General features: G+C 32.1%; 1 protein-coding gene across 4 annotated transcripts in view; it reads right to left on the bottom strand.

Annotated features, from left to right (window-relative positions):
* The window catches only part of Ctnna3 (catenin alpha 3), a 1,561,788-nt gene that overhangs the window by 129,177 nt on the left and 1,415,250 nt on the right, over positions 1-17,361 (bottom strand). For all 4 annotated transcript variants that reach the window (XM_010605540.3, XM_033766563.1, XM_033766562.1 and 1 more), the window contains one exon: positions 15,454-15,635. In XM_010605540.3, coding sequence (XP_010603842.1) covers positions 15,454-15,635 — 182 coding nt within the window. The remainder of the gene's footprint in view (positions 1-15,453; positions 15,636-17,361) is intronic.

Below are 17,361 nucleotides of genomic sequence, written 5' to 3'. Positions count from 1 at the left end.
ATATATAGGAAACCTTAATAATATAATCTGTGAGTATGGGGGGGTACAATAAATCACATACACTGAGATGGTTAGGATGGTAGCATGCTAACTAGAGCAGAGTTTAGAGAGCTTGTTTTATATTTTGAACTCAAAGAAACAACTTAAAAATCAAACTATTCCACATTGGGGGAAAAAATGACAGTTGCTTTATCTTGGGGAATTGGTACATATGCCTATCACAGTAATTCTCTGCAGTTCCCCGTCTGTTCCCCTCCCTTCTACCTCCACCTATTTCTCAGAAGCCCTTTCTATCTCCACAGAGTCTACCTCCTTGTTTCCTGTAATCTATCTTTTATTTTTCTCTTTAAATAATGTATATTTTGATTTCCTCATATAAAAGATACCATGTGCTATTTAACCTCTGATTTATTTCATTTAGTATTATGAACTCAAAGTACACTCATTTTTCTACAAAGGACTCAAATTTATTTTTCTTCATAGCTGAGTGGTACTCCATTATATTGCTCATATATGTGTTTTTGTCTACACATGTATATAATGTATTTTCTTTATTCATTCATCTGTTGATAACTATATGGGCCATTTTTGTGATTTAGGTATTATGAGAAGTACTGCTATAAACATGAGTATATCACTGCCATATGGCATCTTTAATGTTTTAGGAAAATACCTCAAAGAGTTATAACTGGGTCATATATATATATATATATGAATGATAGCCATCCTTTTTGGAGAAAGGTGGAGTCTCAGTGTTGCTCTGATTAGCATTTCTCTAATGGCCAGGGATGCTGCAAATTGTCATTTGTAATTCTCCTTTGGAGAAGTTTTTATTCAGTTCAATTGCCCAATTTTTTATTGGCTCTTTCATGTTAGAGGATATGTTTTTGAGGGTTTTTAAAAATATATTCTAGATATTAGTTCTCTGTCTGAGTAGCAGCTGGCAAAAATTCTTTTCCCTTCTGTAGGTTGTCTCCTCATTCTGTTTGTTTCCTTTGCTGTGAAGAGGCTTTTTAATTTGACATAATCCCATCTGTTGACTCCATGTTATTTCTTCTGCAATTGGATTTCTGTTAAGAAAGACCTTTCCTATGCTTGTGTCTCAAAGAGCTTTATTTATTTTATCTTTCAGAAGATTGTGTTTCTTTTTTAATATCTAGTTCTTTGATCCATTTTGATTTGATTTTAGGACAGGGTGAAAGATATGGGTCCAGATTCATTCTTCTGCATGTGGATAAATGTTTTTCTCAGAACTATTATCAGAGAGACTATCTTTAGCCTAAACAATCCTGAGCAACAAGAGCAAAGCAGGAAGCATCATAAATTATATTATAAAGTACGGTGATCCAAACAGTGTGATACTGGCACAAAAAGAGATACGTTGGTCAGTGGAAAGAATTGATGAGGCAGAAACAATCCCAGGCACCTTCAGCCATCTGATCTTTTACATGTCACCCAAAAATATACATTGCAGAAAAGAAAGTCACTTTCAATGTATACTCATTCATAGTGCTAGGTTTTATGTACCCAAACCTCAGATTTCTGTGGTTTCTTTTATGTTCAGAACACTGAAAACTTTTTGGTACATCATCTCAAACTCTTAAACTGCTCTAAAGGCAGACCATAAGGTGAAAATTACTAAAGAAATATATTATTAATCATTGAATCATCAAAATATACTCTGTAGAAATACATTAATTCATTTATTTTGGAATCTTTAAATGCCAATTTTACAGAAGCTTATATTGCATACTAAAAGGTGCAATAGCTTCTACTTAAAAATAAAATAAATAAATATTCACGAATCCAAATATTGCTGCTACTGCTACTGTGTATTTCTACCCCATGTCAGATGAAAGCATTGTGGTACGATTCAAATTTAAATTCTTTAGGGGAAGTGGGAAGGGTAGGGGAAAGGAAATAAGGGAAAATAAAAAAAATATGAAAAGATGGAAATAAAGTTTTTGTAAATAGGGAAGGGAGGAGGGGGTGAAGGAAGGGCAAGGATATGGGGAAAAATGAGAACCAAGACCTGTCATGTAAAAGTACAAGATCCCAATGATGAATGTAACTGTACTGTATGCCTAAAATGTACCAATAAACTCAGTGAGAAAAGAAAAAACAAATTTAAATTTCAATTTTTATAAGGGATTCTATAGAACACCTATAAAATATTTCCATTGCTGGACATACAGTGACAGTGTTTTATCTTTTATCAGTGTTGTCAAAGAAAAGTACATAATGTACATGATTATTTCAATGATTTATGGAAAAAGTTGGCTAAAAGAGCTTTTAATGTTACATCTTAAAACTGTAGATTTCAGTATTGAGACTACAAATTTATCTGCTTCTCTTTTTACGCAGTGTACCTTCAGAAGTTCATTACCTCTCAGAGTTTTAATGATTGTCACTCTAAGAATAATTCCCAAATTTGACTTTATACTCAGAATTATCTTGAAGTCTGGTTTCTAATAATCAGACATTTTCACTTGCATGTTTGATCTGAAACTGAAAATTTATGTAACTTGCACCACTTAGTCTCAAAATCATCATTTAAAAATTCCCATTCTTTTGCATAATAGCACCAATATGTTCTCTCATTTTCCATGCACATTATAATCATCATAAACCTTTTGCTAGCCTCATGTTTTCATGATACAAAATTCAATTTCAAGCCCTTCATAGTATGCTCTCAAAACAAATCATAATATTTATGGATTCTCTTCTATCCAACCTTGTTTGTATCCCATGTTCCTTCTCTAAGGCATCCTTTTTCTACTTTCCCAAGTGGGAAGTTGCTACAGGTTCTTCAAGTAGTTACTCTTTAAAAAATAATCATTCATCTCCAAGGCAAATTGAACTCAAATTGAGATTTTGCTCTGTACATGAAAAACAGAATCCAGTGGATACTAAGTACTAAATATCTTTAAATGCATGCACAAATGAATTGAGACATAAACAAGTAATTCAATGTTTGTTTAGCCTCTCTTTCCATCATTCTAGCCTTCATTTCACTGAACTATGATTATACTTTAAACTATTTACTTGGCAGACACTTCTCCAGGTAGTTTTATTATCTGTTTACGTTGGAAGGCTAAAATTACTTGAAATGTCTTACATGAAGTAATTCAGCTGATTTTCCACTTCACAATATATTGATGAACTTTAAAAGAACGTCTAGGAGGTTTAAAAACTAAATTATTCAGAAGATAATTTAGAACAAATTCCGTATTTATAAGGACAAATGACAATTTAATAGCATTTTCCATGTTCAGAGGGAAAAATAATGTATTTAGTATGTTCATTAATACAAACAATTTGCTTTCATTTTTATTTTTATTTTTTCCTGCAGAGGTTGTATTCTACCAGGTAAGAGATGCAACTGAACTACTTTCTGAAATTTAAGCTTTCCCATGTGGCACATAGGGAAACATATTCTAAGGACAATAAAATTTACAGGTTTCAGGTTGCTTTCCTAAATAAAACCCAGAGTTAGGATTGTGCCTCTATACCCTTTAATTGCCAAAAATATCTAATTAAAATCTCTGAATATTTAGGCCCTTAGAATAATGAAATTAAGATTGTCTTTTCTTTTATTTAAATGTATTTTAATGAAATATTATTTTTTAATTACGTATAGAAATTTTCTCAAAAGTTTACAACCTTTCTGAAGTTTTGGCTCTTTTTTGTTGTTATAGTCAAAAATATTTTGAGCAAGTGAAAATTATATAAATTAGCATCTGAGCTATCAATTCTATATTTATAGTAAGGATTATATCTAACAAAGTAAATATAATTTGAAAGCATAGAGTGAGCACCTATGGAGAATATGAAATCACCAAACAACCACTTTTCCATTATATAAACAAGGCATCATTCTCACATTTAAGTGCCACGGTCATTAAAATGATAATGAAAACTAGTATTTATGTAATTGTAGCCAATTTACTAGCGATTGTATTGGCAAGACCAAGAAGAAAGGAACCAGCCAAAGATTCTGCAATGGCTAAAGTATGGACACTGAGATCAAATTGTAAATCTAAAAGACTGCCTTTGAAAGTACTTACTTCAAGTGAAGGATGTGGCAAGTGGAAACAAGAGTCTATAATCAAAGTGGAATACAGAAAGCAGGAGAAGGTGTACAAAAAAGAGGATGAAGCAACCAAGCACATGTATATGCTTGCTTGTTCCAGTTAACATGGCTGAAGCAGTTACATGCAGGTTGGCAACTATATACCAGAGTAGCAATAACACTATACAGTCACTCTGAAACTTCCTCTGTTCACAGTATCTCCGGTACAAACACATACCTGGTCATTAGTGAAAAATCAATGCAACCCATAATATGAAGTCAAAGAGAAACAGAAGAATGCAAGTCCTGGATTAAGACAAGGTTGAGGTTTTTTCCATATCATATGGGCATGTGGACTGGAGATGAAGATTTTCATGGGAAGCTGGCTAAATATGGGTCAAATAGTCTAGTTGAATACAAAAATAAAAATGAAAGGGATAAATAAAACTGAGGCGGGAGATTGGAAAGATCTCATACGACCACATGATGAGATTGAGACTAAAGATTTTAAAACTTTGCAAAAGAGACACAGGAGTGGGATTTCAAGATTTCAGATGTGAAAAACATAGCCCATGTACAGAATATATTCATAAAAATACTATAGAAGAGTAATCAAATCCGAAGTACACTAAGTAGAGGTTCTTGAACCACAGTAAGAATAAGGCTGATAAAATTAGTTATGTTCACAAAGTCCTATCCACTGGAATGTCTCTCAATGTTTCTCTTTTCTTTTTTTAAACAAGTAACTTCTAAATCATAATTTTAAAAATATAAAATCAATTCAACATTGTCTCAAAGATATCTCTCTCTATATAAAACCATCCTAAATAAATGTATCTGATACATTTCTTAGGGATTTAACATATAGATGGACAATGGATAGATTATCGACAACAGAATTTTAATACAACTTTGTGAAGTAACTAGTCCAAGAAGCTAAATCATACACTCTTTAACAACTGATCAAGTATGAACAGAAATTAGTCAAAGGCTGTGAAAGTACCTGCATTGATCTCAATTTCCAAGTAAACAACAGAGACAGTCAGTTTCCACAAATCAATCCCATATGATGTGCTACTTCTGGTTACTCCAGCTTCTAGACGGCCCATCTTTCCAGTTAGCTTTCATATGTCAATAATCTCCCATAGGAAAATAACTTTTTTTGTGGATTTTTTTTTTTGGTAAATTTTCCCTTTCTCCTGCCTGCCTTTGACTCTCTGACAAAAGCTAGCAATTAAATATATTTACCATTACAAAAATGATAAAAGTTTAAGGTAATAGAAATCCCAATTATCCAGAATTGATTGTTCCCTAAGGTGTACATGAAGCAAAACACCATATTGTACCCCACACATACAAATATAATTTGTCAACCAAATACAAAAGAAATTAATAGAAAAAGCCAAAAGGAAGGGATCCTGGCTGACTCATTTTATTATGATGTGAGCAGTCTGGACTTCTCTTTCAGGTAGTCGTTACTTTTTCTACATTTATAATAGTTTAATTACCTTCAATCTAAGACAATGTGTAATTTAAAACTGTCCACTTGAAATTTCTGCAAATCTGTACAAAACAGAATTGTTCTGCCACTTGGAAACTGACAAATCATTTCACCACATTGTCCTATAAATTCACTATGAATAGATAATGGAAAATTTCAGATAGGACTATCTGTGCTCTCCTACTTAATTTTAATGGATAATTACTAACATGTTGTTTAATTTGATTTTTGGCCTATTTTTTATCTTGCTAGAATAAATGTATATTTTTATTATGTAAACATAAATAGCGGTTAGAATCACATTTTTTTGTATTAAAGCATTTCTCTTTCATATTACTAAATAATATTTCCAGGGATTCAAGACTCCAAAAAGTAAAATAAATTCACTCTTTACAGGGAGAATATTAATGACAAAGGCAAACATAATAGCTTATTATAACTGTAACACACCATCTCACAAAAAGAAATGTCAGCCCACCAAAAATAATGCTGTCTTCCAGATGTAATATTTATTTAAAAGTAACATAAATATCAAAACAGTATTTATTTCTAAAATAACATGTTTCCTTAACTTGCAAGTTTAAACATGTTTTTTCAAACACTGAAGTGAAATGTTTTCCAAAATTTTAAATTATTTACATTTTAAATATTTTATATTTTCAATTATTTACTAGACTTTTGTTTGTATTTATCATATGTACATCAAAGGGAATTCAGTAGTCTTGCCAAGTAAAGCAAAAATTTGATTTTTCTGCCCTTATAATATTTTAAATCATAAGACCTTCACTGTTTTTAAAAGAAAAAACATAAAACTTACCAATTTTTGTTACTCCCTTTGCTGTGTAGGATATAAAGTTTAAATTGCTATAGTATTAGCACATTATATTAGAATATAAATATTTCATCTTGGAAAGCAAAATGGGCCTTGTGCAAAGAGGTCTTTATTCAACAAACAAAAGGATGTGAGATATGGTAATATAGATTTTACTCATTCCGCTATGCTACCAGAAAAATGTAATCCCTAAACCCTAGCCGAGTACAGACAAGGTGAATTTCCATCCCTCTTGCCGTTAAATTTCTAATCTGTCCCTCGGGTTTGTACCTTGGGATAGGAAAGTAGGGAAGAAATGTCTTGAAAACACAAGGCTGTTTAACAGGAGGTACGTAGAGGGTGAGGAACAAATGAAACCCATCTCTCAATTCTGTTCTCCATCGATCATTCCTCTGGAACTCCTCAATCCAGCTTTTCATTGATTTATTTTTTCTGCAATGGATGCATGAGCACTCTTCTTTTCCTTTCAGTTTAACGGATTTTTAAGCATTTGCTCCACTGCTTTATCAAATCTTAGGTTTTCTTGGATATAAAGAAAACTGGGAGTTCATTGCTTCACAGCAAACTCTTTTGATCCACATATCCTCCGCATTTCAGGTTCATGTACAGATAGCTTAGCTGGATAGTGGAACAAGATTCTAAGACATGCTGTGGATACCTGTCATCACTGCTGTCACTGTCACCTCTGTCTCCCTTGCAACTCATCATCTTCTCAGCTCTCCTACTCTATCATACACTGCTCTGGTTCAAAATGCTCTTTGAGTAGTGGTATATCCTTAATACCAAGGACAGTGTGTAATATTCAGTAGAATCTCATTTTACGAGACAATGAAAATACTAGAAAATCTGATAATTCCATCAAAGAAAACATTTTTTCAAGCACAAACGGATGTCACGTTGCATCTTAAAGTATAAAATCTCATGAAAATAGGGACACTTCCTGCTATGATTCAGAAATCATAGTTTAAAAAATATTAATGCTTAGAGCATTACTATTCTTTGTGAATTATAAATTTTATAGATTCAATAACTAACATTACAAATGGTATATTCTTAAAAATCATGTTTACAAAAACATGAAGGACAGTTTATCATTTTTTGCCTTTTCTCTCATAATTTTTCTAAAACTTTTAAAACTGCAGTCTATGTGACCAAAAGATATGTATCTGGAAAGTTTGTCTAGACCTAGTCTCCTATTCAGATAGGCAAAAAGAATGAAATATCTCAACTGTTATGTAAGTCTAAAACGTTGGAACTTTCCATAGTCCAAATGTTGTTTAGGTAGAATTTACCTAAAGGTAAGAGGAAGAGAAAAATAATTTATGAGAAATTATTTTTATCATAAGCAGAAAATATTTATGGCCCTAATAAATTCTAACTGGCTTCCTGGTTAAGATGACTGATTAACACATGCGTTTAATTTTGCTCCTTATGTAGGTTTTGTGTAAACTACAGGTTTTTTTAAAAAAGCTTAAACCTCCTAGGAAGGAGAGAACAAAATTGGGAAAGAGAGAAAAGCAAGAAATAGTAGGAAACCTAAGAGCAGTTAACAGTGGTAAATGACATTGCCAATCTGAGAAAGTCACCGTCCAAATCAGCTGCGGGGAAAGCTAAGAATCAAGTTGATTTATGAAGAAAGATCCATATATGCGTGGCACTGAGACTGAAGAGAACGACTGAAATCAGTAGATTGATTTCTTCCCCTATTTCACACCGCCGAATCTCTGTCGCTTCGCCCAGAAAAAATCTGCAGATCATTCTCTGAAGTGGGGAAAATCAATTCTTTGCATCTGGTGTCGTTAGATTTATTTCGGGGAGAGGGTAATTTTGACTGAGAACTGGAGGATTGAAAAAATGTAGAAAGACTTAAGGCTAAATATACTGACCCCCTACACCCCAGCTTCCACCCTTTTGTGGCCCACCCTTCCTCTCCAAGGAGTAATTTGGAAGGTGCTTTCATGGGCAGATATTTGGTGCTAAAGAGAAAGATTTTTCTTCCTCTACCACTTTCACATTCTAAAGTCTGGCTCTAGAAAGAGCCCGAGCCTGAACAGAAGGCATATAGGAGATATCATAGACTCAGTGTTGATAATGCCAGTCTTATACAGACTATGTGGGTGGTCCTTCACCAAAGAGAAATCGTACTTAAACCCAAAAAGCCTCACTTCTATACTGGAATGGATTTCCCGGAGGGGTAGTAACAGAAATTCCCAGTGATATGTGTAAATGTACCCAAATGACAAAATGAAATCTCCACATCTTTAGTTTAAGCCTGTGGTGGTAAACCTATTGCATGCATCTTATTTGTTTTTCTTTTAAAAAGAAACATATTAGAGTATGAGGTATTTCTAAAAATAAAACCTCAGTATTCAGGTTTAATGCAGTGTTGGCACTTTGCGATAAGTAAGTGGGGTTTGGGTTACAGTTTGGTCACTCATCTCTAAAAGGTTCACTATCACTGGGAAAGAAAGGCCAAATGGTCTTCATGACAAGGGGCATCTGCCAAGGCCTAGAAATGCCATACTCTATATTATAAAGGTGAATTTTCCCACTCCATGTACATTACTTCCAAATAATTTATTAGTTGTTTTTTTTTTTTTTTTTAGTCTATACAAGACTTTCCAAAGCATGTAAAATGATGTGTTTCCAATTGTGAACAGACCTCATTGAGTTGAGTCATTTCTAGCAATGGCATCCAAAAGCACCTGTACTTTTCCCAACATATTATTCCTGGATCTTTCAGTTGTGCCTCCTTAATCAAAATACTTGACCAAGACCCTTTATCTTCATTAACATAAAAACTCTTTTCTGTGTTTAAAGGTGTTTTCAATCTATCACTTTCTTCACACCCATCTTAATTTATCCACTTATTTATATAGTTTGCTTAGAGCCTACAAATAGCTCTGGCTCATTCCCATTTCCTGGCCCTCAGTCTTGTGGATTTTCTCACTTATATCATTTCCCTTCAAAATTCAACCCACACATTTCATTCAGTCTAATATAAAGCTCGCTGCAGGCACAAGGGGAAAAAATGAGAACCAAGACCTGTCATGTAAAGGTACAAGATCCCAATGATGAATGTAACTGTACTGAATACCTAAAATGTACCAATAAACTCAATGAGGAAAAAATAATAATATAAAGCTCACTTATTCTTACATATCTCTCTATTTATGATATTTTTCATTGATATTCTTTCTCCTCCAAAATTCTAACATATACACAGATGGAAACATATAGTACATTGCATAATTACTTAATTACCTGTAATATTTGCCAAAATTTTAATAAGGATCAATCCCAATTAAAAACTAATTTCACTTATGTGTTCATGACCCATTTATCTCTCATCTAATTTCCAAAAGTAAAATGGAAAATATAGTAATCAGAAAATCCTTTAGATGAAATTGAGAAACATGTATTTACCATGGGATATATAAAAAAATATATATATATATAGCATTTATTAAATTTTGGCTATAACTATGCCCCTTATTAATAAAGTCATATGTGAAAAAAAATTACTAGTGGCACTTTAGAAGGAATAAAGAATATTTTATTTTTCCTTCTAATATTTTTAACTATAAAGTTAGCTGAGTATTTTTATGAAGGACAGCAGAGATTCCACGTGGTGACTACAGGTTGATAAATAATGTCCTGCCAGATATGGTTCCCATATTCACCAGCCATAGTACTTGCAATGCAAGAACTATTGCATGGATGGGAATAAGACTAGTGCTAGATTTAACTTATTAAACATTATAGTGTGTGAGGAAGAAAAAAAACCCTCAAAGTAGAATTGGGAGTAAAAAAAGTAAAGAGTTTCCACCTGTTTTAAACAGATAGTAAAATAATTACAGTGTGTATGAACTGAAATTTATCTGACTCGAGGTTCAATTTAAGTGTAAGAGATTATCAGACTCTAAAATTCAACTGTGTTACCTTACCTGTCCTGAAATTTGAACACAAAATATCCTTGTTTTGTGGATGCCTCTGGCAGTGACACCTATAGATTGTGAGAATTTTAGAGTGCTTATCTCGGACAAAACATGAAGTGTATGTACTTCTTCAATGAGTTACTGCTCTTTGGAGTTGTGAACACTCTTCTAACACTCTATCTACAGTTTACAGCACCCTCAGAGTCACTGATTCAGTAGGATCCTTTCCAAGTTGATATGAACTGTGTGAACAATACTTGAGTAAAGCAGGCAGAGCAGGAAAACCTGCAGAGGTGCCTGCAACTCCTCTCTCTCGTGACAAGCTCTTATTTTTCCACTCTTGTTCTACTTCCCAGTGTCATTCTTCTTCTTTCCTAACCGGGACCTTATGCTATGGGGATCCTAAGCTATGACAATATATCCTTTCTGGTAGTTTTACTTCTGCTGCAAATTTCCTTCCAGCCTATGACTTTAGGTAAACAACTAGTCCTCTGAGAACACGTAAGGAGAAAATATATTCACTCTTTCTAATAAATGTGTTAGGTTTCAAAGAAAAGTGGTTCAGATTAAGGGCTTTCCACTGAGCTACACCCTCATTCTTATAGTTACATGCATGGCTATGTTATAAAATATATAATAAGATATTATATAAAGAAACTGTATGTGTGTGGTCAGTACTGATTGCTTTGCAATACATTTCCTGGATAAATGTTCAATATTCAAATTTAGGTTTTCTTTCAGGTAGAAAATTTCTTCAAATATTTATACACTGGTTGTCTTGGTTTTAGTCTTCAAAGTTCAAAATACATATATGTTAGATCTTCTTTGCTTCTCTACCATTTCAACCTTTCTTCTAATGACCTTTATCTCCCTTTGTCTCACAGTCATTTTCTATAATATATTCATTTTCATAGTTCATTGCTTTTGTTTATGTCCTTTATGAAATTTTTATTTGAATCTCTTTCCTTCTGTACATTTCATAAATTGTTTTTTATTTTTGAGATTCTTGATTGTTCAATTTAAAATGATCATTCCTCAAATCATATTCTCACCTCATTTTCTCTTGATTCATTTCTGTCAATTTAAAAATTTTCTGAGACTACATTTGAATAACATATATCTACATAATTCCAAACATTTAGTTTTTTAATTTAATTTTTTATGAAGTGCTGTGTAACAATTTAATGTTTCATTGTTTTGAATTTGATTTTTAGAGGAAGGGCTTTTGTTAAATAAAAGTTTTTGATTCTCATTTTTCCATATTTTCTTATAATAGCTTTCCATACAATAAGTCTGAGTCTTTCAGTTCCCAGAAAGTATTTCTAGTCAAGTGCACTATCTCTCTCTCTCATCCATGAATATTATGAAGTACATATTCCATAGTGATTCAGGATTTTTTAGTTCTGGTGTTGAAAAAGAGAAAGGTTAACATATATTATGCCTTTCTTTCCTTCTACTGGGATCTTTAGTACTTCCCAATTTCTGGAATATCTCTAATATCATATATCCAATACATAGTCTAGCCTTAAAAATGAGGATATATGTAGAGTTTTCAATTATAATTCCATTCAATTTTAAGATCTTTCTTTTCAACTGTGCTGTAAATTGTTATTCTCAGATTTGTATTCAGTATCTTAGCAGTTAGTACCACGTGTTCATTCTTGGTCCAATTTTCCTCTATGGATTACATTTTGCTTTTTAACATGTATTTCTTTTGTTGTTGTTGTTGTTTGTTTGTTTGTTTTGAGATGGAGTCTCACTATGTAGAGACTGACCTGGAACTATGTTCCAGCCCAGGCTAGCCTCAAATTCATAGTGATCCTCCTGCCTCAGCCTCCTGAGTGCTGGGATTACAGGTGTGCACCACCATGCCCCGCTTTAACATATATTTCTTTATGGAGTATTTCAATTACCTCTGTCCTTCACTCTTTTAGACTCATAAATTTATGACAATGATAAAGATTCAGCAAACAGCTCTGTTGAAATTTGGTGAATATATAAGGGAAATTTAAATGTATATTATTTTGTTCATCTCAGAAAGAATAATTTAAATCTGACATTATACAAAGTTTTTTCTTGTGTTTCATTATGTTCTTAATGTTGGCAAAGTTTCAGTGCAATGATATTAATTAACTCATCTGTCAGTATCATGGGGCCAACTTAAAACTAAATTATAAGTTTAAAAAAATTAATATATATATTAGATCAGCAAATTATAGATTAAAATTACAATCAAATTATCTGTAAACTTTTAAATCAAATTCTTTATTTAACCCCACTGTATTATAGTTTTGTTTTTTCATACAGACATGAGCATCTATCTATGTTATATATGTCTATGTGTCTATATTTCTATATGAGAGAAAATAGGGTTACAGAGAGACAGAAAGAGACCATGAGGTTGCTCAGAATCTTTGTCTACAGAAACAGAGGCATAAATCAAGTAAATTATTCTATGCATGTAACGAAATGAAAGGCCTTTTAAAAGTTATAACTTACAGCTGGAAAAGATGACAAGAACCTAAGTGAGAGAAAATAGAAAATGGAAAGAAAGCAGGGGGAAAAGGAACCCTCCTATGTTGTGGTAGGAATGTAAACTAGTACAACTGCTATATGGAGTTTCCTGTAAAGATAAATATATGAATATTATTTGACCCAGCTATACCATTCTTGGGCATATTTTTGAAAGACTAAAGAAATGCATACTCTAATGATACGTGCATATCCATGTTTACAGAAGCATAATTCACAATACCTATAATACAGAAACAACCCAGATGCCAGTCAACAGTTGAATAGATAAAGAAAATGTGGAATACATACAGAAGAGTATTACTCAGTCATACAAAAGAATTAAATCAGAAAAATGGGTAGAACTAGAAATTATCATGCTAAATGAAATTAGCCAAATTCAACAGGTTAAATATTGCTTACTTTCTCTTACATGAGAATCCTAAAAAAGTCAAAAGCTAATAAGTAAAAGTGTAAAGGACAGAAGACAGGAAATGGGGAGGTTAATTTCTGATGACAGAAAAGACAATAAGCAGGAAGTGGGGAGGAAAGGAAGAGAGGGTTAATGGAATCGACACTGATTAAAATATATTTAAACCATATACCGGCTTCCCCAAATCAACCCCATCATGATGTAATATGGACATGCAGTGATAAAAAGTAGGAACCGACATCTAAAGGACAGTCTTTATAAAATTTTATGAATAATATATTATAAATTTAATTTTCTTACTTCCTGATGAAACCTGCAGTAAAATATTCCCTGATCTATAATATCAATATAGGATGGATATTTTTCTAAAGAATAATACTGAGTTCTGTCAGAAAGAGTAACTTTGATATAAAACAAACAAAGGAGAAACATGAAGAAGAATGTAGACATATATATTATACTGTAAAATTTAGGTCGGACTACTTGTTCCCTTTCGTTAAATATTCTAGGTTTCATGAAATGCTATTTTTAAAATTGCAGCATATGATTAGTTTTGCATTCCAATTATTCTACTATTTTGAATAATTTTGAACTCATGTACAAATAACTCAATTATTCCATTTTAAATAATTTTAAAATTGTATAAAAGTTTGCTTCAGATACTTTCTTTGGATAATATATTCCCTGAAGTGAAATACAGACACGGAAACAGATGAACATCTAGTTTATAAAGAGTTTTAGTTTATACATGTTACAAAATGAAGGCTCAAGCTAGTTGATGCTTTAATTATCATGATAAGTACCTTACCTATTTTAATAATTTAGGCCACTTCTATAAATTTGAAAGTTATAGTTTTAATATTCTTAGGTTAAATATTTTCAAGTACTTAATTATTCATATTTTTCACGGATAAAATAGTGAATTATGTACTTATACATTTTATTATTTATATCCTAGGATTTTAATTTTTAACAGTCTATTCATTACATAAATGTATAATGAATACATATAAATTAAATAATGAATATACATTATATAAATAACATCACATATTTTATTATTCTTTATTATAATCATTTAGCAAGTTTTCTGTTTGTATTTTGATATTGTGTAGGTCATTCTATTGTTCTATAACACTCGTTTTTAAAGTTCAATTTAATGATTCTTTATGAGCTCTTTCTTTGTGTGTAGTGCTTAGAAAGTTTTTCTGAATCTTAAGATCAATGAAAAACTTATGTACATTTTCTCAATTATGACGTTAAAAGTAAATTTATCTCATTACTTCATCTGAAAATTATTTTTGAATTTAATACATATGTGTCAATATAAGTGGTTTCCCAAAGGCAATATGTCTGCTTCAAGTTATTTTTTTTTCCCTTTGGCTTTTTAACAATATCAAGACTAAATTGTAGTATTGTACTGTACCTGTTAGTAACCGGTAGGCAAGCATTATGCATTTCACTGCTATTTGATTAACTCTCTGAAATGACATTTTAAAGATAAAACAAGCATATTTCTTCTGGGATTTGCACACAATGTATGATTACTTCATGACTATCATTCAGTCATTGTACTTTTACATATATCTAGGAGCTGTCTCTGGAGCACATGACACCACTTACCTTTGAAAAGGCTATAAATCACTGTAACTAAAATTATGTGGCTATAGAAATCAACCATTTGGACCTTGTCAATGACAGTCATAACTTAGCTCCTCCTTCTTTTTCCTCTTACTCCTCCTCCTCTTCTTCTTCTTCTGGTAAATGTATCATGCTAATATTGATACATTGGGAAGATTACTGATGAAAGGAAGGTGGGAGCATTTAAAGTGGTGCTGTGGGGCCGGGGATTTAGCTCAGTGGTTCGGCCGCCTGCCTTGCAAGGTCAAGGACCTGAGTTCGATCCCTGGTACCAAATTAATTAATTAATTAATTCTTTTAAAAAGCAGTATTGAAATTCCTTGGTAATTTATGAGAAACTCTGTAGTATTTCTGTATGTAACAAATCACTTTGGAATTATATACCTCTCACTATCTAACTGGATATTATTTATTTTTCCCCTACCAGTCGATTTTGGCCCTTGCCATTCAGAAAAGCTTGAGATTTCAGTAATGTGACAAACGCTTCTAACCAATGTTAACATTACACGTTTTGCACATAATTACCTCGTGAAGTCTGTCATCTCCATCATAATCATACACATCTTCTTGGCGAGAACAATGATATCGTTGCTTGTATCATCCCATATCTCAATCTCGGCATCCAACTTACTCTTTACTTTCTTGAAATCAGCAACTTGCTCAGCAATCTTTTCCTTTTCTGCCTCTGGCAGTTGAGTCATCTTAGCCTAAAACAGTTGATAATTATATTTAAAATTCTCTTATGTAGGAAATATTTTAGCAATAAGTGATCATTATAGTGTCACCATAAAACATATTAATTTAAAATCAGAGATATTTCATAGCTTAATTCATTTAATCAAAATGTTCCAGCTTTATTTTTTTAATAAAAATCCACTCATTATTAAAATATGAGTATTAATATTAATGCTGATAGTGCATTTCAATTATAACAATTTAAGTTAAAATGAGGCCATGTTTGTCTATATATCCATGTATGATTAGGGAGATCCTTACAATATTACCGTGACTATATTAAAAACAATAATGATGTGCCTTTGTAAATCATATATATATATATATAAACATATAAAATATATAAAGATCACAATGATGTAAATGTATATATAGCATATAAATATACTCAGGCCTGTATATGTATTTAAATTGTTACAGGGAAGAACAAGAACTTCATGGACAAGGTTTATATAAGGACAGTTCCCTAAATATCATACTGAATATTGAGTTGTTATTCTTTCTTGTAAAGTAAATTTAATGTCCTTAGGCATGATATGGATTCTTTGGTCACAATGATGTAAATGTATATATAGCATATAAATATACTCAGGCCTGTATATGTATTTAAATTGTTACAGGGAAGAACAAGAACTTCATGGACAAGGTTTATTCAAGGACAGTTCCCTAAATATCATACTGAATATTGAGTTGTTATTCTTTCTTGTAAAGTAAATTTAATGTCCTTAGGCATGATATGGATTCTTTGGATTTTTTTGTTTGTTTGTTTGTTTTGTTTTTTGAGACAGGGTCTCACTATGTAGTTGAGACTGACCTGAACTCACTATGTAGCCCAGGCTGGTCTCGAACTCACAACAATCCTCCTGCCTTACCCTCCCGAGTGTTGAGATTACAGGAGTATGCCAACACGCCCGGCTTTTGGATATATTATATTATTAAACATACACAAACTACATCTTTATTTCACAATGCATAATTCAGGATGTTTAGAAAATATCCTATATTGTTAAACACCATATTCATAACCTTAGCAGCTGGAACTTCTCACATTTGTCAAATAAAAAACAATCGACATAAAAATTATTTGATAATATCAAGATCATAATATTTCATGAGATTGTTCAAGTAATAGTGTCATCAAAAAGAAATTTCAGCTCAAAGGTATAGCCCTTGACTAACATATGCAAATCCCTTGGTTTTATCCCCAGTGTAGAGGGGAAAAGGTAATTTTAGACATAAATTTTAATTATATTCTAGTAGGAGGATGAGTAAATAAGTTTGATAAGAAAATTGTTGAAATGAATAGATCATGTAAATGGGATTCATTTATTAGATTATTCACATAGAGTATGTGATGCATATAATATCTGTCTATGTATTTCTAGATATTAGTGTATAGGACACCTTTACATGAAGATACAAGAAGAAATCTCCTAAAAAACTGTAATATTCTGGATAAAAGGTCCAGAATGGTGAAAATATACTTTACCAAATCAATAGTGTACAATAGCAAAGTACCTAAATATATAAAGGATAACCATTATAAGAATGGTCAAAAGAATCCAAACAAAATATAAAGGTAAAGAAATCAGTTCCCGGGGCCGGGAATTTAGCTCAGCGGTTCGGTGGCCTGCCTCGCAAGCGCAAGGACCCGAGTTCGATTGCCGGTACCAAAAAAAAAAAAAAAAAAAAAAAAAA

The sequence above is a fragment of the Fukomys damarensis genome, unplaced genomic scaffold (assembly GCF_012274545.1).
Source record: "Fukomys damarensis isolate Sample0158 unplaced genomic scaffold, DMR_v1.0_HiC HiC_scaffold_20, whole genome shotgun sequence".
Taxonomy (NCBI): domain Eukaryota; kingdom Metazoa; phylum Chordata; class Mammalia; order Rodentia; family Bathyergidae; genus Fukomys; species Fukomys damarensis.
This window is presented reverse-complemented; position numbering and strand designations above follow the sequence as displayed.